Source organism: Lathamus discolor, chromosome 11 (genome assembly GCF_037157495.1).
Source record: "Lathamus discolor isolate bLatDis1 chromosome 11, bLatDis1.hap1, whole genome shotgun sequence".
Taxonomy (NCBI): domain Eukaryota; kingdom Metazoa; phylum Chordata; class Aves; order Psittaciformes; family Psittacidae; genus Lathamus; species Lathamus discolor.
The window spans coordinates 205446-230841 of NC_088894.1; the positions used below are offsets into that span (position 1 = coordinate 205446).

The following is a 25396-nucleotide window of genomic DNA, read 5'->3' on the forward strand; positions in this document are numbered from 1 at the left end:
ATAGCCCGACAGGCTGTTGCCTGTCTGGGTGCAGATCCTGCAGCAGGCAGTGCTGCGCAGCAAGAACTGAGGCTGCCAGCCCTGTGCTCTGTCTGCGCCTGCACTGGCCAGAGCCGCACTGTGCCCAGAGCAAGACTGCACCCACAGGCACATAAAATCTCCATGTGAAAGGTTTTAGTACTACCAGAGGGGCCTTACCAAAGGCCGCATCATTATCACCAGGGCCTTGATTAAAGGTAACACTTTCAATTAAGGATCGGTTTATAAATGTTCTATTAATATTTAATGAAAGAACAGTAGAAGCTGCTCCATTCCTTAATAACTTATAATAGCGCCTGTTGTAAAATGCCTCTGTAATAAATCTGTGGCAGATGATGCTCTGACATACTGGTTAGAGTAGGCCATAACCAGGAGATGTTGGGGTATATATTCTCCTTGCCTCCCAGGAGTGTGACTCTCATTACCCTTAATGGGAGCCGTTCAGCTTCCTGAGGGAAGGCACTCAAATGCTAATAAGAGGTATTTAAGGCACAGAGCATGTAGTAAAGTACCCACAGTTTAATGAAAAAATGTCAAAGGACAAGCACTGCTGGGTATCTGCAGGTCTTGTTGGAAGGCTGGACAGCAAAGTGTCCCCCACCCTACTGACACAGACTGAGATCAACACCTGGACTGAGGTGCCAAATGTCTGTCAGGCTAACCTGTGTGATAGATGCCTAATAGATGTTTTGTAAGGCTGGTTTTATGTAAGTCACAGTGAAACTTGTTAGGAGGCTCATGTGTAAGGACAGTGTGAGAAGGGTATGTGTGCCTGAGCCTCTGCATCCGTGTGGGAGCACACACCCCCTGCAAACTGGTCAGGTGGCATGGGCAAGCCAGTCTCAGCCCTGTCAGTGCCATCAGCCCTAGCTACAGTGGATGGAAGGCTCAAATGTGGGTGCTCCTAAGCATGCCTGACAGCAGAGCTGGGGCACACAGTGGAAGATGCATTGTCTGGACAGGCTGGTGCAGTGGGGAGAGCCCACAAGAAGCAGCCTGGGGCTGTACCCAGTGCTGGCCCAGAAGCTGCTGCCCACTGGCTTTCTTTGCTCCCAGACTTGCTTTGGTTTGGTGGTGGGAGGATGGATGAGCAATTGGCTAAACACTGAAAATTCAGGTGCATGTGAGATCCTGTTAATCTGAGACAGCTTTGTGTGAATGGAAGCCTGGCTGCTAGAATGACAAGGGACCACTGGGAGCAAAATGCACAAGCTGGGACGTGCAGAGGCTCAGTTTTCTGCATCAACATTAATGCTCTGTATTAAGGCATAAACTAAAATGTGCCCTGTGGGACTGTGGTGAGAATTAATGTCACCCTGGGAATCCAAGCTTCTTGGTTCCTTGACTTTTTGTGTCTTAATTCTCAAGCTGTCTGTTCCGTACACTGGGGGGTTGATTTACTGTTCTACTTGCTTGTGATTCATAAAGGCAAAACTGCTGACAAGTCTGCAGAAGAGTCCTCAGCTCCTCTGGAGCACATCTGTTCCCAGAGTATCTGCCCGTTAAAGCAGGTATCTGAGGGGCTGACTCTTTGGTGATGTCTGAGCTAATACCACCTTTGGAGGCTGCTCGCTGGGGCTGCAGGAATGCAGCACGCAGCTCTGTCCATGGCCTCGTGCCTGGTGTGAGCTGTATGTCCCACAGGGGCTGCAGGGGACAGCAGGGACAGGGTTGGTGCTGCCAGGGGGGACTTTTCATTTTATGTCTCTGGTGCTGGCCAGAGCTAGCACATCCACCAAGCAAATCCCATCCTGCTCCCACTTCTGAATAGGTTTTCAGTGCTCCACGTGGGAATCCTGTTTGGGCTGACCTCGGTGGCCCAGCTTCTGCCCTCGGTGTAAGATTTAATTATCTGTAACAGCAGCATGGATGCTCTCAGAGCCACCATTGTTACTAATGGCCATAAAAAGAACCATAAAAACCTGGCATGCTGCATTTCTTATAATTTATGGTAATGAAGAACAATTTGTTTTCCCTTTTTGGTTTTGATCTCTTTCTCTGCCTTTTCTTGCAGGTACATACATGCATATGTGCCCCCTTGCACACTGCCTAAGCCCGTAACTCCTTTCAGCACGGGTTGTCTTGTCCTTCCTTGCTTTTACAATCATCTCTTTTTGAGCTGTCCTTCATAGCATGGATGCTGCATGTACAAGTGCGGTACAGGATGTGGCTTGTGTGTACGTTGCTTAGTTTGTCTCCTGTTCTTGGATGTTACTAGCTGTAGTATTCAGCTGCAATTTTGGATTTGATAGGACTTTCAAAGGCATACCCAAAGTGTCCAGATGCCATGCTATGCCAGGTCTTACCACTCAATAAGCCCTGAATTCCCATAGTGTCTGACATCTTTTTGGAGGGGAGCAACTAAATGGCCCCATTAGAACAGTGCGATCTGCAGCATGGCATTTGCTGGTGTCCACAAAGCTGTGGAGGGTGATTCCAGTTTCTGCACTGTTGAGTGACAGTGAAGATACGCTACTCATAAGCTGTGGCATATGAGCTTTTATTTTTCATATACTCCAGCCACTCTCTCTCATGCTTTGAGAACTGTTTCAGTGAAACAGTGAGACAGTGAAACAGCCTGTGGGTTTGTGTTGTGTGTCACAGATCAGGTCCCAGAACTTACCCTGCACAGATTGAAGGTCTTGACTGGCTTTTTTGCTGTATGAGTGGGGAGCTTTGTATGCACAAAATTCGGAGGCATGATTTTCTGTGCCAGCTATGAGAATATCCCCTAGGCTTCTTGCAAGAGCCTGCAGGTATTTGTCGTATTTCGGCTTTGTGCTGTCTTCCTCCCTGATTCTCTGCTTGCCTGTAGTGGGCAGCTGATCTTTGCTTGCTCTTTGTAGCAGAAGAGCTGCATTGCACTGCTCGTGGCTACCCTGTTGCTGCTAGAGGAGGATATGCTTTTACAGCAGTCAGCACATACGTGTGCCATGCTGCTTCTGTTGGGAAACAGCCAGTTCTGGTGGTGGTGAATGCTGGTTCTGGTGCGGGCACTGTGGTGTGACTGCACAGGGCCATGTCTCCCCTGCAGCTCACTGCTGTGGCAGGCACAGGGTGGCCAGGAGCCCCAGCCCTGCCCCACAGGACTAGGGTCAGGAGGTTTAGTGTTGGTTCCCATTCTAGCTCCAGAAAACCCATCATCACCAAGATCCTTCTAACTTACACTCTTCAGATGCTGAGACGGGCACAGAGATGATGTGACTCCCTGTGCATTTATACATGAGAAAGTGAACTTAAATTTGCAGGCCAGTTTTTCATATTGCTTTGTATCACCCTGCACTCTCTGCACCTCTGCAGATTATTCACCTTTATGGGTGCAGATCTCTTCTTTGGTGGGCATCTGCGTGTGCTGCTCGTATCTGTTCCCATTTCTTTATAATACCCTTTCTCATCTCTGGCCAACATGGAGACTGGCTGCTGCCTGCAATCCCTGCCCACAGCCTCAGGAGCAAACCTGGAAATACTCCACACCCAGAAGATCTTGTTCATCCCTTTGCAAGGATATTGACTGCTACAGAACAATCACAGCAGGGAACATCCTAGGCCTCATGATATTTGGTGCTTCCCTTAAAACCCAGTTTGTCAGTGTGGGAGAGCGCAGGGGGATCTTGCTTTTTGCTGAAAGGAAATGGTTCTTAAGATCCGTCATCCTCCTGTAGGCAGGGAAAAGGCAGAAGGACTCAGAAGGCTAATTGAAATGCAGTTTGGCATTTAGGAGTACTTAAAACAGTGCCTGAATTCTAAAGCTTGCTTCCTGATTTGGAGACTGCGGGTGAGGGCTTAGAGACACCTATGCCAGGGAGAGCAGGACAAGAAGTACTGGCCTGCTGGCATGAAGCTGATGGTTATTCGTTTGCAGTCATTAGTTGCTTCATCTTTGCCTGTCAGCCTTGCTGTCTTGGGAGACTGATCACAGCCCTCGTCCCAGGGTGGTGGGGGTAGACTGGGAGAGGAGCTGTTGCTGGGAGCACGCTGCATGCTGAACTGGGCTGAGGAACTGTCATATTTGTGGAGGCGGAACATGTCTCTGCGGCTCTTGCCAGTTTCTTAAAAATGCTCCTTGGTGCCTGGAAACAGACACTGTGTGTGCGTATTTGTGTGCGCTCGTGGGTTTATGCAGGTCTGTGCCCATCCCAGAAGCTCATTCAGCAGGGCAGTGCAAAGGGACATGGGATGGGCCATGAGAGGGTGCAGAGAAGCCACACTTATTAAAAGGGATTGCTCTTATTAGCAAGACTGAATGTTAACAGTCCTTCTCGGAGACTGGTGAAGGAACTTCAGTTTGTTTGAGACCAAACTGCATGTTTGGTCATCTTGAGGAAATTAAGGGGTATCTACCAATGTGCAGTGGGAATTAATATTAAATGACAAAGGATTTAGCTCAAAAGAAGGGACAAAGGAAGAGTGGGTGTGCTGGCCCGTCCCTCAGAGCTCTGCGGGGGCCTCTCCTGGCTGCTGCCTCTGCTGGCACGGGCAAGGCTAATTCCAGCCAGGAACAAGCTCCGCCTCTCAGGGCAGTGACAGTAGCTCCGTAGGACCTAAGGAACACAGTGGTTTGAAAAGGACTGTCCACATGCTATGAATGGTCCTGCATTAAGAAACCTGCAGGCTGCAGCATCCCTCAGCCACAACAGTTGTGCAGTTCTGCACACCTCCAATTAACTTTGCCGTTTAGTTTGGTGATGCTGATATAGCCATGTTCCTTTTCTGGATCTCAGCTCTGTACCTTATTTGCTGGGGCAGACGGAAGTGCTGGTTCCTGGGGCTAAGATCCCACCTGCAGTGAGCTGCCCTCCTCCAGGATGTCTGCCTTAAGCAGTGCTCATGTCTGTGCAGATACATTGGTATTTCTACATCCCTGCAGGTGAGGGCACAGGTGAGGGTGTCTCCCTCTGTTTGGCAGGTGCCTTCCCACCCCTGTGCTGGGGCAGAGATCTGTTTGCTTTAACTGACTGGGCTGCTGGGAGGAGTGAATCTGTTTTATCCAGCTGAACGGGAGGGGATGGGGAAGCCAGATCCAGACTGTTCTTAGGCACACACAGTAAAAAGACACAAAAGGCAGGAAGATAAAACTTGTCATCATGAAGGTGGCATTTCCATCCTTGGAGATACTCAAAACCTGACTGGACGTGGTCCTGAGTAATCTCATCTGCCTTTGAAGACCATCTGCTTTGGGCTGTAGTTGGACCAGGGGACTCCTGAGGGTACATCCTCTCCATGATTTTCTTGGTTTATGCTTTGTAGCAGGAACATGTTTCCCCTGACTGCCCTCAGTGGGAAGCAGCCTTGTCCAGAGGTTCTCTGAAGATGTGGAGACATCTGAGCTGGAAGTATCTGGGAGCAGACCAAAGCCCATAATGATGGGGTTCCTGGAAGTCAGTTGCCTGCTGAATGCTTTGTCCTGCTTTGGTTTTATCACCCAAAGAGTGTCTGCAGTTTGAGCAGATTTGATGGTATTTATGTGGTGCTGTAAGTGTCCGCTTTCCTAGTAATTGTACTGATTAATCTGGATGATGCTAGAAAGTCACATGTACCTTGTACCAAAGGGTATGCCACCATGCGTCTCTATTATTCAACTATAACAGATGCTGACAGGAGCTAGGGAGATGAGTCTGAGCTGGAGGTTGTTCTTGCTTTGTCAGCAGCGTCTGGGAAGGACAAAGCTTGGCAGTTGTACTGGCTAGAAAGAAGGTGTATCTTGGGAGATAATAAGAAGGGCTTTTCCCTTCATAGAGCAGTGGAGGCCCCTGTCTCTTGTGTCTCCGTGCCCTGAGGACAGGTCTGCCACCATCACTTGCTGCTGCTTTGCAGAGTCCTTGCGGGTCAGGTTTTGGGAGCAGAGGCTGTGCTGCTCTAGGAAGTGGAACCAGGTGAGTTTGCTGCTGGGGGTTGTTTATGGCAGCATTTGCAATGCCATATTTAAGGAATTGGTGTGGAGTGTGTTTGGAGACCCTCACTTGTCAGGGCCACGAGGAAAGGATAAGTGGTACCTCAGCCTAAAAGACAAAATGAGCCGACATTCAGGGTAGTATCTGGTGTGGCCCATCCAGCGTTAGGGGGAACAGCTTTCTTGGTGACAAAGCCACGGAAGTTCTTGGAGGCCTGGGACATGGGGCAGTTCCTCTGTGTCAGACTCTGCCTTTCGAGGATGGACTGGGCAAAGAGCATCTTGGCAGCAGGTGGTTTCTGCTCACAGCCTGCACCCCAGCCAAAGGCAAGGATTTTGTCTGCCTTGTGCCACTAGAAGAACTGGAGCCATTTGTCCTGCTCTGCACATGCCAAATGGCATGGATTTGCCTCCTCCTGGGACAGGTGACCTTGTAGGTGTTCTGGGAAGCGCCTGAGCACTTTCCTCCCATCTTGCATGGTGTATGATGAGCTATATCATTACGAGCAACTCAGTTAAGTCATTACAGCCTTGGTGAATGCATGAGCTTTTTCTCTCTCCTCCCAATTCATCACTATTGTGCTGACATGAATCATTTTCATTATAAAATGCTTCAGACCCTGTTAATTAACAGAATTGCTGAAATTTCAATGAGATAGTGCTTACCCAGAAATAATGGGTTTGCATTCATAGTGGAGTGACAGGAGAAGCCGATATGCATGACCAGCTGAGGCCAGCTGAGGTGCAGCCTGGGGTGCTTGGGCAAGGCCAGTCCTGCCTGAGCTGAGATGAGAGGCTGAGATTCTTGCTGGGGCTTGTGCCTGCAAACATGTTCATCCCTCCCTTGGTGTCCTTCCTTGGTCCTTTGGATAACATGGAGTGGGATTGTGGGCAAACAGCTTCCCCTGAGCAGAACTGAGGTAAAGGAGCCAGTACAGACCCTGGGCTTCATCACAGGGTGAACACCTGCTGTCGTCCTATGGAGGGGTTGGGATGCTCCCCACAGCACTTCTGCATTGCTCCATGCTGTGTGCCAGAGGCTGAGCAAGAGGTGGGCTGAGAGTGTGTGAACAGGCAGGTCCTGGAAGTGCTCAAGAGGTGGTTGGTGAGACTGAGCCCCTCCATTCATGTGCCTGAAGGCAGTGGAAGTCCAGGTAATTACAGACTAAAATGATGGAGGGACAAGGGAAGCTGGGTGAAATTGTGTGGGGGAACTGCAAGGATCTGAAACAGTGGTTGTCTCTATAATAAATCCTAACAATGATAATCGTTGGGATAATTGCTAGTTTCAGGAAGCAAGGAGAGATAAGTATCTCCAAAACAGTGTTGCCAGACCCTGCTGCACCTGCAATGTCATGCAAAGGGGAGGAAATTCCATCCTCCCGGCTCAGTGGTATTTCTGGCTGCTGCTGGGACACAGCACCAGTGGCTCCTGGGCATGAGCCGGCCACCCGCAGCGGTGCACAACATCACACAGGAATGGGAAGCAGCAGCAGCCGGCTGGCGCCCAGCCACCTCTTGCCTCCTTGCAGCCTGCTGGCACCCAGCTCTGCCCTCCGCTGTGCTCAGGCTGTGCTGGAGGCTTCTCCCAGTGCCTGCCTTGAGCCAGGCGGTTTGGGCAGCGCTGCTCTGCCATCGCTTGCTTTGGGGCACCTCAGCGAATACAAGTTGCTGAGAGCAGGGGTCGATCCCCCGGCAAGGGAGGAGCAAAGTCTTCCCTCTGTCCGGACCCCTCACTGGAGAACCGCATGGCACAGCCAGGCCACCCCCATCCCCTCCCGAGGCCCCCCAGCACCAGGCAGGATTACTGGAGACAGAAAGCAAAGACGGATTTTGCCGTTCGCAGCAGGAGGAGGTAAAGCTGGTAGTTAAACAGACAAGCCTGGAAGAGAGAGCAATTACAGAAACACAAACCAACGCCTAGGTCTGTGTTAAGAAACTGAGCTGGAGGGGGTTTTACGCTGATTCCTACTGTTCTGGGGTGCTGCTGGTATAGGAGACTGGGAATGTGCCGCTAATAACCATGCCTGCACCCATGTGTGCCCCTGGTGCCACCTCAGGGCAGAGCCATTTCTTTCATTCTCACAGTATTTCTTCTCTGCTTTGTTTCAGTGTAAATGAACCACTCCTGGGTGACTGGGGCAGTACTAACTTTTGCCATTCACAGCATTTCCTGGGGTTTACTACCCTTTGTTTCTTGTTTCACATTCCTTTATGTTTCAGTCCTGGTAATTTCTCCCAGCCCAGATGAATACTGAAGACCTATAAACGCTTTTTTGAGAGATTGAATTTTGTAACGAGTATGAAGATACCACGCATTTTTTGTTCAGCTTTACAGGCTCTAGTACGTTCTCTGGCACTGCATGAACATCATCTCTGGTCCCTTTAATGGAGGGGGACATTTGAAAATGAGGGGTTTTGCACAGACAGACTTTTGGGAATGTGGTGTCCCTGGTCAGACAGGGGGTCCCTGCAGGTGTGCTTGGGCCACAGAAGCCCATGAGATGGAGCTTGGGCAGGTTCTATTCTGCAGCAAACCTGGCTCTTGCTACAGCAGATAAGGGTAAGCGGCTGCTGCAGATTTGTGCCAAAGGGGTTTGTGGCACAGGCTGGGCTTTTACACAGCCGTTCTGTGCAAGCCTTGAGGCTGGCCCCAGTGCAGCCCCATACTGGGGTGAGTTCTCGTGCTCCTGATCCCACCAACCCTTCACCAGCCTCCCTGGAGAGACAAACCTCCTCCAAGCTGGAGTTTAACCCTCTCAGAGCTACTGCAATGGAAGCAGCAGTCAGAACCTTTCATGCAACATGCCTGGGAATCCGTTGCAGAGACCTGCTGGAGTCAGGTTGGAGCTGAGGCCATGTCCGGGCTCTGGGGGATTTTCAGGATGTTTCTGCCTGGCTGACAAGCCCCTGGGCTTGTTCTTCTCTCCAGAGCCGTTCTCTTCCTTCAGTCAGCTTTTGCTTACATGATCTCTATGAAGGCTGCAAAGGGTTTGCTCCCTTTTGCACTGGGGTCCAGCAGATGTTCTTTGTTGTTGCCAGCAGTGTGCTCCTATGGCAAAGACAGCAACAGCACCTAGGGCTGTGGTAGGAACAGCATCACCAGCAGTGGAGAGAGGTCACTTGTCCCTTCTGCTCAGCCCTGGTGAGATGATCCAAGTGCTGTGCCTGGTTCTGGGCTGCCAGATGTAAGAGTCATGGGCAAACCAGAGTGAGTCCAGGGAAGGGCAGTGAAGACTGGTGAAGTGTTGGAACATCTGGCATACTCAGAGGCTGGGAAATCCAGCTGATCCTGTTTAGAGCTGGGGCTTGGACAGGGTAATCTCCAGCAGCCCCTTCCAGCCTCACCCCATCTGTGTCTGCAGATGCTCTGCCACCTGCCCGTGCTCACGCTGTCCTGCTGGTTTCCAGGTGTGATCCGCACAGCCGTGGCTGACCTGGACCGTGAGACGCAGGACCGGTACGAGGTGGTGATCCGTGCAACGGACATGGCGGGACAGCTGGGTGGCCTGTCCGGATCCACCACAGTCACCATCGTAGTCACCGATGTTAATGACAACCCACCACGCTTCCCGCAGAGTAAGTCCTGACAGCGGTGGGGGTGAGCACTGGTCCTGGTCCTGCCTGCTGGGGGTGGTGGGGCAGGCGCTCAGCTCTCAGCACAGCCTGGCACATATCTGCAAGGTCACCAGCCTGGCCACTCGTGCTGCTTGCAGGCAGTGCCAAGGTACCACAGCGCACGCTCCTTGCCTGGGTCTGAATGCATCCCTGCCTGGCAGTGTGGTGGAGGGGCAGCTGCAATGGTAAATCTTGCAATAGAAAAGCTTGCAAAGAATCAGAGAACACCGACTGCAGAGCACTGTCCTTACGGGGAAATCAGCCCTTACTTCACCCAGCACCTTAAAATATCAGTGCTCCCCAGTTATCTTCCCTCAGCCCTTGTTTTTGGCTGGGGTATGTGTTTCTCCTGGTAGGGCGTTCTGGACTATAGGCACTGGTAGAGTTTGGGCAGCCCTCGTAGTCCAGGGGAGCCCACAGAGGGGTGTGAAGGGCTGTGTCAGGCTGGAGGCAGGGGGGCATCAAAGGCAGAAGCAGTGACCCTGGTATCTCTTTCTGCTCTAGAGATGTATCAGTTCAGTGTTGTTGAAACTGCCCCTGTTGGCACAGCTATTGGGAGGGTGAAGGCAGAGGACTCAGACATCGGGGAGAACACGGATATGACTTACCAGGTGAAGGATGAGGAAGGAGTGGAGATGTTCAAAGTCACCACAGACAGCAATACCCAAGAGGCTGTCATCACAGTGCAGAAGGTGAGAGCTGAGGAAAGCTGGCTGGGTATGGAGGGCACAGATCTCTAGGAGGGCCCTTTCCTCTGGGAGCTCTTGCTGCTACGTTTGAGTTGAAACGAATGCTCCTCTGCTCCTCAGCTGCAGTAGCAGTTGAATTTTTGTGCTCGCGGATGCAGGGAGAGACCTGCCTCTGTTCTGCCTGGATGGCAAAGCGCAGACCTGTGCCTGGGAGGAGAGGCTGAACAGAAGCAGCAGGGCAGTGCCTGCTGGAGCCTGCCCAGGGCTCCCTGGGTGGTAGCGGAGGGAGCCCTGCATAGGTGAAGCTCTGTGTGGGGCTATAGAGAGGAGTGCTGACAGCTGTCGCTGATAGCATCTGTGAGGGGAGAAATATGCCCACCCAATTCCTATTCTGACCAACAGCACTTTGACTGTCTCTGGTTTTGGTGGCAAAAACAGTCAAGCAAACACTTGATGCAGGCAAGGAAGAATGATTGTTCACCAAGGCCACTGCTTTCAGCTCGCATCCCCTGGGGAAATAATAGCAGGGTGATTAATGACCAAAACCCCCTGGTAGCATATACTGTGCTGTCTTCCCAGTGAATCCTGGCTGCCTGCAGCCTGGACACTGTGCTGGGGGGAGCAGGCTGGAGGCTTACTCCTGCCCCTTTGGCGTGGGCACAGCGGGGGCTCGGGCTAGGGGAGTGGGTGGCTTTGATAGTGTCCCCGGTGTCTCTAGTGGTGGAAGGGGATCCCCTCAGCTTGGGTTTGGCTAACCCCCTCCTGCTGTCCCAGCCTCTCGACTACGAGTCGAAAAAGGTGCACACCGTTGTGCTGGAGGCCCTCAACAAGTTCGTGGACCCGCGCTTCTTGGACCTGGGCACCTTTCGGGACCAGACCATCGTGAGGGTCTCAGTGCTGGACGTTGACGAGCCCCCTGAGTTCCGGCCCCCCTCTGACCTGATGGAGGTCCAGGAGGATGCGCACATCGGCTCCGTTGTGGGGGTGGTCACTGCCCTGGACCCGGACACCGCAAATCGTCCTGTCCGGTAAAGCAGCCACCTAAAGCCCAGTGGGCATGGGGTGACCTGCCAGGGATGCACACGGCCTGGGGGCTGAGGGGGTGATGGGGGGTGGCAGTGTGGGTGACGAGTGACATGGGCTGCACGTGTGGCCAAGCTTGCCAGTGTCCTGTGGGACAGGCATCGGCAGGTGAGTGGCAGCCTGTGTGCGGCGAGAGCAGCCATCTCGCAGGTGACGGGTACGTCACTGCCAGTGATGGGTGTGTGAGTGGCAATGGAGTGTCGGGGAGGGTGGCAGGGGGTGACGGCACGCTCTTGCTGCTGACAGTGAGGTGTCTGCAGTGGATGCCTGACACAGCCAGGGGAGGAACCAGCAATGGCAGGAGGCAGTGATGGAGGGTGACAAATGAGGTGAAGCTTGGGAGGTGCAGAGCCACAGCTTTGCTGTGTGTGCTTGCATGTGCATGTGTGCGCAGGGATCAAAGATCAGAGGAGTTTATATTTAGGCAGGGGACAGACTCCAGGCAGCAGCTTATCAGCAAAGGACATTTCCCATTTCCATTTAATTTGTGACTAAAGAGATTGTTACCTTGTTAAATTGCTACTACCTGAGGCACAAAGCAGCTTCTGGCTCTGCCAACTGGCCTGAGTCATGAGCAGTTGGGCTGGAAAACTGGTGTTCAGAAAAGGCCCTCAATGTGTGGAAAGCATTGCCAGAGCGTGTGTTCTCGTGCCAGCGGCGCAGCTGCGGGCGTGCTTCAAAGGGCAGCAGTGCCTTTGCCTTTGAGAGCTCTGCAGGGAGCACATCCCAGGCAGTGGTAGACTGGGATGGAGGAGGACATGGCCAGGCAGGGCCCAGTTACAGTACTGATCTCTTTCAGTGGTGTCTCCACATAGTTGCTTGTGGTGCTGAGGCTCCAGTGCTGTGTAGCCATGGAGAACACTCTTGTTCAAGGTGGGGTATGGGGTATCTCTTGATCTTCATGTAAATTAAGATTGAGACGCTTTATAAAGCTCAAAAAAGAACTTACACATGGCAAGCTGCCATCTACAGATGCTTGGCAGCTTGCAGAGTATTGTGTGTCAAAGCTGGGTGCTGGAAGTTGTCTTCAGGGTGAAAATGAACAAAATTAGCCTTGGTGTCCCAGGAACTACGTGCACGTGTTGCAGCACTTCCAGTGGTCAGTGCTGTCTGTTGGATGCGTTCTCAAAGTACTTCTGCTCACCTTCTCATGTGGCTACCCTCTTCATTCAGGCTACGTGTCTGCTTTCTTTGTGGCCCACCCTGAGCACATGGCTGTTGGCTTGTGCTCCTCAGATGTGTGCAGTCTTTCTCCACATCTGTGTGTGTATATGTGTGCATGTGCTTTTTCACTTGACTATTTCCAGCAGTGCTACAGAACGTAGATCTTATTTTCTGATCTGTAATTGTAGGAAAGGGGCCTTGGGGACAGAACTATTCGTATTCTCTTTTTCTCTTGTTCTTTGTGCTGCTTCCCTGTGGAGCTTGTTGCATTGTTTGCAGACAGAACAAAAGAAAGTGGTGGAGGGTGTCTTTCTACTGCTGCGCAGAAGGTGATGGGGACTCTGAGCAGAGAGAAGCACACTCAAGTACTCCTTAGGAACAAGAGGGTTAGAGCCCAAACTTTGCTATGTGATTGTGTCTCTTATAGCGTGCTTAGTGCCATTGTGTCTCTTATAGTGTGCTTGGTGCCACACAAGGCAATGCCTCACACTCAGGCACAGGAGCCCAGCCAGCAGGACTCCCAGGCATCTGCTGCAGCTTGGGAATTGCAACGTGTTTTGCTGTGTCAGGCCTGATACATTCAAATGTGTGTCCTCCCTTCAGCTGTCCCCAGGCAGGTAGCTCATCCTGCATCCCCCATGCTCCCCTGTGGCACTTGGTCTCTGTCCGTCCACCTCTTCACTCCATTCTGTTCTTGCCGTGCATCTCCTCACTCCCCTGCTGTCACGAGCAGTGGCAGCTCCGTGCCTTGCAGTGCTCCCCTGTGCTTGCTGGGGTGCAGGTGGGTGACCCTTCTCTGCCATTTCAACATGGACTAAGTGAGATACAGGTTTATATCGGTCACATTGACATGGCACCAGTGCAGAAGGAAGGTGCTCTTGGATCTCTCCTGCTTTCCTGCCCTCTGGCTAGCCCAGCAATTTAATAACATGTTTTGCCGTGTAGGCAGCTGTTCACAGCTTCAGAATGATGCAGGAACATTGGTGCAGGCATCCTGCAGCACCCTGCCAGGATGTGACACCAACCCATCAGCAGGAGACTGCAGTAAGTTACCTCACATTTCAAGTGTGCTTCTCCAAAGTACAGTCACAAGAAGTCAGCACTTGTACTTCACCTCTGATACATTAGAGAGCAACCGGTCCTGACAGCATGACCAGTATTTGATCCTTGGCTCCTTGAAGTTAGAATGAGCCCTTTCAAGTTGCTGCAGTTTAGTGGATCCCTTTAACTTCCTGATCCTTATCTGCCAGAGTCGGGAGCAAAGATGTGGCTGTGTTTCTGCAGTGGCTGCTCTCTCTTGTACTCTGATGCATGTGTTGGCTCTGCCCTGTAAACAGGGGAGAGCCACAACCTTCTGTCATTGCAAGACACACTCTCCCCTCAAATCAGGAAAGAACAAGGATTGCCAAAAACTGCAGAGCAGAAATCAGCTCTGTCAGTGTTTCCAGGTCGTGCTGACACCAGGCTGCCAATAATGAGGTTTGGGAAGTATTTTTAGCCAAATGGGAAAAGAGATGCCCTTTGCTCTTTGTTTCCATCCCTAGGCCAGTGCAGCAGGGCTACTGCTGCACCACCTGGCCTGAAGCAGCTGCTGGAGGCACGTTTCAGCCTGGGGCTCCCCTCCTGGTGATCTGCTTGTCCCACAAGGATGCAGATGCTTTGTATGAGAGCAAACCCCTTCCAGACAAGCCGGGCTTGTCCCTGAGACACTGCTCACTGCCCCAGCTGGCTGCGTCTGGATGTAGAGCCCCTGGCAGCCACTTGCCCAGGTGGGAAGAAAGCTGGGGCTCAGGGTGTCCAGGGAGCACCCCACTGCTCTGGCCATGTTTGTCCCCAGCTTGTGGCTGCTCAGAGGGGGACTCGCTCCCTGCGGCACCAGGGCTGTGAAGCAGGGAGCAATGCACAGGTGCTGCATCTTGTGGGAACACGGAACCCCTCCATAGCGCAGGCAGGAAATGCCTTTCTAAAGGGCTAGTGCTTTTTATTTTATTCCATCCTTGTTTGTTGCCTAACAAAAGCTGGAACCACTCTCTTTCAGAAGGAATTTAGCTTCCAGTTGGCTTTTTGTCTTTAGCTGTACGTTTCCTGGGTGTACTGCATTTTTTCTCAGCTAAGCCGTTGTATGAGGTAATACAATGATAGACTGTCTGTGTATGTGAGGCTGTTTGTATGGGAGCCTTTTGTTTTTCTCTGTGCAGTGGGAGCCTGTGCTTTGATTGTGTGCAGTCCAACCTTTATCAGCACTGGGAAGATGTTGCTTAGGATTTAAGGCTCTTGGAGATATTCTTGTTTGGCATTCACCAAATCCGGACACATGTGTTGGACATGGGCATTTTGTAGACTCCAACAGCACAGCAAGAACTACAACCTGCTTCAACACAAAAGGGAGAGGGGGAAAAAAACAAACACAACAAAAAGCTTTTCACACTGTGTTTGAAAAGCTCCCTGTTAACAAAACACATGGCGTAAAATGTGCTCCTTGTTGCATTCAGGGGGGAGAAGTGAAACAAACTGCTTGAGAAATGCATTCACAAGAAAGATGAGCACCGAGAAAGCTGTCTAAATTGAATAGTCACTTGTAACATCCGAACCAACAGGCAATGCCAGCAGGAAGAGAGGAAAATGGATTACAAGGTCTGCATCCCAATCAGAACTGGGCAATGCAGCTCCAGATATGAAGCACCAGCCAGCTTTAGGAGGAACAAGTATATGTCCTATTTCCGAGTACCTGGAGGACCCAGGGGTTAATCACTACCTCTTCCTAGGTGAGAAGCACTGTTTGAGTTCAGTGGGATGGGTGAATATGAAGCTGGACTACCAGAGGTGGAGAGGCTTGTGATGGTCAGCACGGACTTGAGTTGGTAAAGATCATACTGCACAGTGATGTAAGCTGAGCGCGGTGCCAGCTTCTCACTCTGCCTTCTCTAGCACCTGAGCTCTCTGGAGTCTGTCCTGTGTAGAGCGGTGTGGATTGGTTGTTCTGCAGGTCTGAGCCTGTTATGGCTGTGGCTTTGGGGAGAGGGCAGACATCCCTGTGCACCGCAGTACCCAGCTCCTCGAGCTCCAGAGCCTCTGCAGCCCTTTGTGCAGATGGGGAGCTCCTGGACTAACTACCTCCAAAATCCCAGCATGTAGAAGCAGTCTCAGCCCTGCTCTCATGGCGGATGCAGACAATGCTGGCGCAGTGTTGTGAAGGTGACAGCTCTCTGTATTGGTGGTGACAAAGGGACCAGATTTGCGGTTTGGTTTGTGCCCTGCCAGGGCCATGGGCAGTCAGTCCTCAGCAGGCAATTAGGAAGTGACAGAAGACAACCTCAGCAGCAAAACAATTAGAAGCATAAGAAAAGGTTACCAGTGGCATGGCACAGAGTGCTCCCCTACCAGCCTCCTGCCCTCTGGCCATGCAGGCAGCCACTCTCAGATGTTTCCAGGCCCAGTGATGTCTCCCATCACTGGATTTTTTGAGTGTAGCTATTTTTTCCAGACATTTTTGTTTATGCAGCAGTGGCACGAGTGTGAGCAAAACAGGCATGTGCTTATTTGAGAAGCAAGGAAGGCATATGGAGAGTGAAGTGCTATCCTGAACTCTAAGAGTATTAAAAAGTGGCATGGAAGACAGTGTGGAATGGATCAGGTGATGTGGGAGAACAATGGAAGCAGTTATGCAAATGCATCGGTTATGGTATTGGGAAGATATTAGGTATTGTCATCCCCATTTCTGTTCCTCCTTCCAGCAGCACGTTGGACTGATGTATACAAGTCAGAGTGGCCAGACCTCTCCTTTCCCTTTGTAGTGAGTGAGAAGAGTGGATGAGAGGCTGCAGTAGCTGCCAAGACAGGTACTGTCCCTTCTGGAGCTGCCTACCTGCCTACAGAGGCAGTTTCCAGCTGGGAGCTGGAGCACAAAATGCACAATGGCTAGGAAGTCCCTGGCAGTTGGTTCAGAGGTGCCTAGGCTTGTACCTGGCTTTGGGTGGCAGATCCCCATTGCCTCTAGGTGCGAGAAGGGGGGAAGGAGCTAGACACATAGGTGTAGAACACATGAAATTGTGCATGTGCCCAGATGCAATTTCCATAGTGATCTTTGAACATTCTTCCTTAACTACAAGCAAGTGCTGTTGTATTTTCTCCTCCCCATGTCTGAAAGGGAGAGTGCTGTACTCTGGGTCTGTATAACACTTTAAATAGCGTAGAAATGCCTCTGTATGTGCCTCCAGCAGAGATGGAGCTGCCTGGCTGTGGGGATAGGTGCCCTCAGGGAGGCATTCTCATCTGCAGCTAGTTTCCCTCCAGGGCACAGAAAGGCACTGAGGTCATCAGTGCCTCTGTAGAGCAGTGGTCCTTGCATGCAGGTGAGCTGGTTGGTGTTCCTCAGCTGCAAGCCATATGGATGATGGAAACACAGGCTGCAGCTGGACTGTGCCAGGTGAGGTGCAAGCACTAGGAAGCTGCCTGCAGCATGCCTCCACCGTCCTGGATGTATTTCAAGCCTAGACCTGTCCTGCTATGCTCCCCTTGTCTGATGTGGCCTCTCAGTACTGTCCTGTCTCGTTGGCTTTCCAGCTTGCTTTGTCCATACATTTATCTTCCCTCTATTGTTAGACGAGTGACTGAGGGCTTTAATTTATTCACAGTCCTACTTTTGATAATTTATCCTTTGTACTCTTTGCTGTCTTGTATTATCTATCTCTGTAAAGCGCTCTGGGATGCAGTGTGTGTGAAAGATGCTATACACAATAACATTATGCTGTATCATTTGCAATTTCTGGGCCTTCTGGGTTTCCAATTCTGATTGCAGTGGTGGTGGCTGTTATTTGTGCACAATCAGGTGTGTGCTCATAGGGGAGGGGATGGGAAGGGAAGTCCGATCCAGCTGAGACCCTCAAGCACAACCTCAGCCTACCTGTGTGCTGCTGTGCTGTCCTCCAGGTCTTTCTTGGGTGGGTGCTGTGGCAGGATTGGGAGAGAGGGTGGGAGGTGAGGTGGGCTCCTCAAGCCGGGGTGGCCTCCTCTGGTTTGGTTTGATGTTTTTCCTGAATCTGTAGCTCAGAAGCTTTCCTGAGTAATGAGTGGAGTTACAGCCCATGACTTTTATATCGCTCTGTCTATCCTGAGCAAAATGTTCCCATCAGAGCAGGTTTTTCTGCTTGTCCACAGTCTGTGCTTAGTTCCACTTCATGCACCGAAAGCCACACTTTAATTTTGCTTGAGGGCTCTGGGCTTGCAGCCTGGTAAAGCCATGGCTCTTGTGCACCATGCTGCAGCAGAGGAAAAGTGACAGTGGTGATAGAGCTGCTTGTGTTAGATCCCTGTTCTCCTGGGGCTGATGGCAAGGTTGGGCTTGACACTTCCAGCTGTTCACAGTTTCCCCTTTTGCCTGGTCTCAGGTACGCCATCGACCGCAGCACAGATGCAGAGAGGATCTTTGACATCGATGCCAACACAGGTGCCATTGTTACAGGAAAGGTCCTGGACCGGGAGACAGCAGGGTGGCACAACATCACTGTCCTGGCAATGGAAGCAGGTGAGGTGGGAGTGCTGTGTGGAGCAGACAGTCTGTGCTGGGACAGAGTGGGGCAGAGGGGAATATGCAGGTATGTGCACTGTGGAGGTGACCAAGATGCAAGTGTTAGTTAATGCTGAGGTAATAAATAAATGCAGCAGCACCGAGCCTGACATCTCCCTAGACAACCTAAAAATACTCTTCCTGACTCGAGCGCTAATAAGGAAACGTGGTCGAATAGTATATTTGATGAACTCTAATCAAATCTGTGCTATCTGTGCGCCGGCTCTGCCAGTCATCCCATGCAGCTTGCTCCCTGCGCTCACCTCCGAGTGGCGCTGGGGCTCCCGGGGGGCTGTGTTCAAGTCACCTGCATCCGCCACGTGCTGGGGTGATGCCCCGTCAACTGGAGCCCTGTGGCACAGATGGCTTCTGCTGGGGGCTCACAGCGGGTGGGATTTGCAGCCTATACCTGCACATCATGTTTGTGGCTCTGGGTGCCTCCCTGCCTGCTGTGTGGCTGCAGCCTTGGCAAGGCGCAGTGAGGAATGGATGGGAGGTCCCGGCCCTGAAGCGGTGGGAAGGGGCTGCAGAAGCAATGTCCTGAGACCCTGTGCTGAGGATGGGGGGCAGCGATGCTGCCAGAGTTGCTAGTGCCAGGCTGCCGTGGCTCTGGCTGCAGTGCTTGGCCTCACCCTGCAGCCCACCAGAAAGAGCTTCAGGCAGAGGATGAGGTGAAGCTTTCTGTCCTTTCTGCAATTAGCTTCTCTCTGACCCTCCCATGAGAGCCCTGGTGATGGGCTCTTCCTTCCCTGTGGCTGTGCAATCCTTCAGCCTGTGTTTACAGCAGCTGCCAAACCTACTCCCACCCAGCTGGGAAAGCCGGGAGGGAGCAGCTCAGTGGCTCTGCAGGTTTTGTCAGTTTATCTTCCCTCTGTGATGGAGGTGGTGGAGCCCAGCATGGATGCTTCCAGCAGAAGTTCTGTTTGTCTTTTCTTCCCCAGTTCAGAAAGAAAAGAACAAACCTGGGTCCTGCTGCTCAAAGGAGCTCTGAATAGACTCCTTTTGAGGAATGAAAATAAAATAATAGCAGCAAAGAGCAGGCTTTGCTTCCCCTCAGGGGTTTTGCTGGGGGTAGGAAGCTGCTCTGGCCATCCTGCTGCCCTCCACTGTGTTTGCACAGTGCCTTAGCTTATGGGCTTTGCAGGTCCCATGTGTGATGGTGCAACTGGCCCCTTGCACCCCACAGAGATGCTATGTCTTACTCCTTAAGCCTGCAGACGGAGAAAGGGCTTCATCCGAGGCACTGTGCTGGGAAGCACAGTAGGAAGCAGAAAGGCATCACTGTATTCTTCGAAGTTCTCCACATTTTGGACACAACAGTGGCCAGGGCACTGGCACCTGCAGTGCTTTGCCACCCCACAGCTGCAAAGCACCTTCTGCCATCTGCAAAGGTGTGCCAAGACCTATCTGTCTGCAGGCAGGAGCCTTCCCCAGGCTTTGCTCCAAGAGACCCCTCAGGAGTTCTGGTGGTTCTTTCTTTGCTTGCTCTTGAGCAGGAAAATGCTGCTCACATTCAAGGAGCTGGGTCAGGGCTTGGCTTGGGGCACAGAGATTGGTTCCTGCTTCCCTGCCATGGTAATCATGTGCCCTGGCTGGGCAAGGGCCCAGGTCCTGCTGCCCTAGGAGAGGAAGGGGACTGCATGTCCCAAACCCTTCTCTGTGCTGATGCTTTGTGCCTCTGGCCAGGGTGACCCCTGTGCTGTCAGGCTGTGGTGCTGTCATGAGCCCTGCCCGGCATCAGGCAGTAATGGGCAGCGAAGGAGGGGACCACAGCATTGCAGCACAGCTCAGCATCCAGACGAAACACGAGGTGACAAGAATCAGAAGGACAATATTTACACACAGTGGCTGGGATTTCAGAACAAGTCAGTAAATGCTGCGGCTCCCCTCCGGCAGGGAAGCCTGTCATGCCGGATCGCTTCAAAAGCCAGTGAGACTCTTCAGCGCTCTGACTTCTCTTGTGGTGAGCTCTGACTCATCCATTTTAACTGTCCAGACATTCCTCCCACTGACATTATCCTTAACGTTTTGTAATCATGAATTATTAATGACTGATATTGAATTTAAAGTGGAATTTATGTCTGAATCCTCTGGCGGAAAGGGCAGTTGTAAAGGTACAGCTGCCCAAGTGATGGAGCGGGGCTTTGGAGCAGGGCTCAGCGCGGAGTGGACACGGGGCTGGCGGAACCGTGGCGTTGGCGTGTCCATTGGTGTGTCTAGCGCAGCAGTGCCTAGCACACAGTGTCTGGGGCTGGGGGGCTGGCGGGGCCCTGCCCGTGCTTGCCATGGGCGTGCGGGTTGCAGCTGGCTGCCACAGGCTCTGCTGTGAGGCCAGGCAGGACATTACCAGCCATGGCAGAGGCAGGTGGTAAAATATCCTTCCTCTTTCCTCGGTGAGATGTGAGCTTTGCAGAAGGAATGAAGTGAAGCTGGTAGGTTCACTCCATTCCTGCCTGCTCAATTCCTGTGGGGCTGTGCTGCTCAATTCCCACGGCACACGTGGCATACAGCATGTTGCACCAAGGTTTTGCCCTGTCAGCTGGCAGGACTGTCCGGAGAAGGGTTTAGCAAATGGCAGCTAATTGAAAGCTTGCCGCAGGCACCCTGTCTGGTGGGTTTGAGCAGCCTTGGAGAGCCCTGCCTGGGACCTGGTGCTGCTGCAGCAGAGGCTGTGTCCAGGGTGCATGCCCCACCAGCACATAACCAGAGAGCACGTGTGCATCCAAAGAACAGTACTAAGAAGCTGCAGAAGGTGTCTGGCTGTTGCTGTGAGGTTGCTGGGCTGGGGCCGCAGGCAGGATGAGGAACAGGTCCCCCTGTGGAACCGGCACTCCCCAGCGTGAGCTTCCTCAGTGGCTTGTGACCAGCATTATACTTTGCCTCGAGCTGTGGCAGCCAGCAGGAAGCATGGGGCTGTTCAGCCAATCTGGCTGGGACCAGGCCAAGCATTCCCAGAGATAAATCTTCATCTCCCTTGCAAGCTGTTTACCTTCCTTGGGCTAATATTAGTGATTCTCTTCCTGTTTTCGTCTTTGCTCATGTAAAATGATGAGGCTTTGACTGCTGTGTCCACTGCTGGTAATTGAGATGATAAATCTTCCTGCTGGAGTCTGGCTTTAATCAGAGCATTGTGTTTGGATGCGATTTAATGACTCTCATGCTGCTGAGTTGGGGCAGGACTCCGGAGAGGTGAGAGCCATTTATATGTCACTTGGCTTAACTGCTGCTTCCACTTTGCTTCCCCTCAGCTGGGAGTCACGTTTTCAGCTCCAGCCTCTGATTTAGCTGCTGTGTCCGATGAGTGGTACTTTGTCCCTGCCATCGGAGCTGGGCTTTGCAGGCAACTGCGCTGACATCTCCAAAACCACCCTGCACTTCCCAGCCATGGTGTGAGTGCTGGGGAGCAGAATGGCCCATCCGAGTCTTCCATTCTGCAGTTTGTTCTCCCAGTTTGCCAAGATAGCAAGAAATAAATTTCCAGCCCTGCCTCTTCTTCCCTGCTAATGTGAGCATTTTCAGTTCAGTGCTGTACCAGTGTGGTCTTGTTGCAGAAGAGAGCAGGTCGCACGCTGCGCACAGCAGCGTCCATGAGCTGTTTCCGCAGGTGCTGCAGCCCCAGGCTGCAGCCCGCAGTGCTCTGGGCTTTACTCAACCTGTGCCTCAGCACCAGGAAAGCTGCAGAGTGCCTTTCTGTATGTGGTGTTGCTGCATGGCCATGTGTGCAGGCAGGAGGGCAACTGCATGTGTGCCTCAGCAATGGTCGAGTTTGGGGTTTCGCAGTGTCTGGGTGTAAAAACGCAAAGTATTTTAGTGTGAGTTTGTGTGAGGGTCTGGTGGGGTAAGGACCGGATCCTAGTGCAGCAGTAACCACAGGTCTCCTCTTTTCCTGCCATGGCAGGGGTGGCCAAGGATCTCGGCAACCCCTTCCCATCACTGCGAGCTCTGCTGCTGCAAAGCATTTGAGAGTAGCTTCCTGGGGCAGGTCGCTGTTGGTCCTGCAGAACCCAGGGAGAGGGCATGCTGTTGGTGCTCTGCATCCGAATGTTTAAGACAACAATATTGTCCTGTTGAGATTACTCTCATGATCAGTTAACTTAAGAAAAACCACTCTGGGATGTGGCTGAAGGTTCAGCTGCTCTGTTTGAGTCTGCCTTAGCACTGAGGCAAGTGCCGCTGCTGAGCATGGGAGCAATGGGTGACAGAGCTCCATCCCCTGCCCCGGCAGGCTCCAGTGGCTCCGAAATAATTCAGCCTGTGCTGTCAAAGGCAGTTGCCAGTCCTCAGCCTGAAGCTCCCGTAGTGCACTGCTGTGCTTCCAGCATTTCCCCCTTCTTCTGTGTATTTTCCATGTCTCTTTCAGATTAATAGCATTCCAGCTCCTGAAGGAAATGCAGAAAAATGGCATGTTTAATTTTAATTTAGGAAAGCGTTTAGGTAGCAGCCTAGTTTCCTCGCTGCTGTCAATCAGGTTTTCTCAAGGCTGACATCAATTAGTTTAAAAATATTGAATGTAATTTTGCCTGACACAACATATTGCAGCCACTGCAAAATATAATTTATTTTAGAAGAAGAAATAATTAAACTAATTTGCATGTCAGTCAGCTGAGCTGGGATACGGAGGAGGCGCTGCAAGGGAAGGTGACTGGTTTTCCACTCCCGTCGCGCTTGGCCCGGCCCGTGCAGCCTCCACTGCGCACTGGCCGCGTGCTGCTTGCAGAGCCCTTCCAGGGTGTGTGTCTGTGCCGTCCCGTGGCCCCTGTCCACTCAGGACATTAATTTCTGTGTGCTGCGGCATGTGAAGAGGTGCGTGCACACACTTGGTGTGCGCGTAGAGGAAGCTTTTGGCCTTGCACATCATGCTTTTCATCACCGGCATACTCCAACAGTCTGAATTGCACTTCTGACCATCATAAAATCAGTTTCTGCCACATAGTTACAGAAAGCACCTCTCAGATGTTTTGGAGTTAACTTTTCTCAAATACATGTAACCATATTTTATATTTTCCACCCATAAATCCAGGTACTGGCTCAAAGGAAAGGGGGAAGTTGATAAGTAAAGCATTTGAAGAACCTTCGAATAGAGTACAGTCCAGCCAAAATAAGAAGAAGCCAATGTGTGCTTCACTGAAAGAGTAGAAAATCATGCAGTTATTGCATTTTTAACCTTGATGTTCCTGGGGATGACAAATTTTAACCCTGTCACTGAGCCACGAGTAAGTGTGAGCCTCAGGGCTCAGCAGCTTCAGAAGGAGCAAAAGGAGAGGGGTTTTATGACAGGACAACCGTGCTTCAAGCTGTGCTCGGGGAGCGGGATGTTAGTTATGGCTCTGGCAGAGGGGGTCGGTGTGGGTCCTTGGCACTGGGCCATGGCACATAGATGACCCCACTCGTGTGCGTGCCATAAACCATTCCTGGCAGCTGCTTGCTGATGATGGGAATGGGGCCAGGCCTATGGGTACGTCCAGCTCCAAAAGTACTGGCCCTCCTGATGGGGCTGTGAGAGGTCTTGAAGGGAAGCGGCTGTGCTCAGGCTCACTCAGAGCCCAGCTTGACCCCACAGAGTCCCCGTGGATGTGCTATGCCGAGAGGTCCTGGGCTCCCGCTCACGGCTTGGGCACTCTGGGGCAGCGCGGGAGGAACTGCTCCTCACGGTTGTGCTTAGGAAGGGAAAGAGATGGGGTCCTCCCTGCTCTTTTTGCCTTTCCTCGTCGTTCTCTCAGCAGTGCCTCCAGGGCAACGCCAGCCTGCTCAGAGCTGAGCAGCAGGGATGGCTACCCGTCTGCCTTCAGGCTGGGGAGGGGGTGACGAGAAGCTGTCATCCTCTTTGCAGGAACTGAGCCCTTTTTCCTCCACATCTGTGGCCCCGGGGCCATCAGGCGTATCTCCTCCACCTCCCCCGGATCCCTTCCCACCCCGCTGCCTCCCCCTTGCTCTCTCCCTGAAAGCAATTGCAGTTTACTTCACTGCACCAACATGCCTTTTAAAATAACACATAGTTCCAGGCTTTTAGTCACGACTTCTGCCTCCCTCCCCCAAATCTAATCACTAGAGCAGCTGGTCTGGGTGAGAGGGAGTGATAACGTGAGAACAGGGTGAAGGCAGCTCAGGGGAGGGGGCTTAGGTTCCTGGCTAATTATGGAGCAGCACTAAATCTCCTCTCCCCTGGGTTCTCCCCCACCTGATCTGGGGGGGGCAGCATTAATTTCATAGGCAAACAGGCAGCAGAGCTCCTGCCTGAGCAAGGGGAGAGGCATCGGGTCTGTCACAGTTGCAACCTCTGGGTAAAACAAAGGAGGTGGAGTATGAGGGAGCTCTCATTTCTGGAAGTGCATGAGGTGCTTCAGAAAACATTAGGCTCTCCAGAGTGATTTATAACCTTACAGCCGAGGGCTCAATATACCTTTGCAGCACGTGCCTGTGGTGGAGCAGCACTGCAGTGAATGGAGCTGTAGATGCAATCCCTGTCCTGTGTGCCTGGAGCAGCACCAGTGGGCACAGCCCTGGCCCGGCAGCTCCGTGCCCCAGGAGAGGGGAGATCCGGCTGCGGGCCCCTGGGCTGGTGAGTGTGGGGTGCCCTTGGTCTTGCTGCATGACCCCCTTGCGCCAGCTGGCAAACGGTGCCAGGCTCAGTTCAAGCTGCTGATGGCAACGCAAGAACGGGTGTCAGTGTGCAAGGCCCCGTCCCAGGGCAGGAGCCTCCTGCCCTGACAGGCAGCGTTCACCCCCAGGTCACTTCCATGTGCTGGCAGAGCTCACACCAGGTCTGATCGCTGCCCTGTGCTCTTGGTTGATCCCGGGTGTTTCCCATCCTGGCTCTGCTCACTCTCCTCTCAGCTGCTGCTGCTCACCCCTGGGCTGTCAGGGTCAGGATCTGGTCAGGGCACGATGTCCTCACACCCGGGTTTGCTCAGCTTTTCCAGGGGTAGATCAGGCCAACAGCAGTATTTTGGGAGTCCTTGTTACTCGGCACAGCTCGCTCTTTGCTGCAAAGCAGGGCAGTGAGACTGCGAGTGCCCACAGGAATGGTCTGTGCCGTGGGCGCAGTGGACCCTCTGTGCTGGCAGCAACTGCGTGGCTGCGATGGCCTCTGGATGGGCAGGGGTGAGGAGGGTTTGCTCCCTGCTAGCAGCAGATGGCAGTTCCTGCTGAAGCTCCGCTTCTTTCTGTGTTTCAGATAATCACTCACAGGTGTCGAGAGCCTCCCTCCGTATTCGTATCCTGGACGTGAATGACAATCCACCTGAGCTTGCCACCCCATATGAAGCTGCTGTGTGTGAGGATGCCAAGCCAGGCCAGGTAGTGGGTATTCCCCAGCCCTTCTCCCAGGTTTCCATCAGTGCCTGCAGT

The 25396-nt window shown here is 52.4% G+C and overlaps 1 protein-coding gene across 6 annotated transcripts in view; it reads left to right on the top strand.

The window, feature by feature from the left end:
- The window catches only part of CDH22 (cadherin 22), a 77467-nt gene that overhangs the window by 39219 nt on the left and 12852 nt on the right, over positions 1-25396 (top strand). For 5 of the 6 annotated variants that reach the window (XM_065691442.1, XM_065691441.1, XM_065691444.1 and 2 more), the window contains exons 5-9: positions 9341-9508; positions 10052-10239; positions 11011-11264; positions 17871-18007; positions 25224-25345. In XM_065691442.1, coding sequence (XP_065547514.1) covers positions 9341-9508; positions 10052-10239; positions 11011-11264; positions 17871-18007; positions 25224-25345 — 869 coding nt within the window. The remainder of the gene's footprint in view (positions 1-9340; positions 9509-10051; positions 10240-11010; positions 11265-17870; positions 18008-25223; positions 25346-25396) is intronic. The other variant, XM_065691445.1, reaches the window with a different exon arrangement.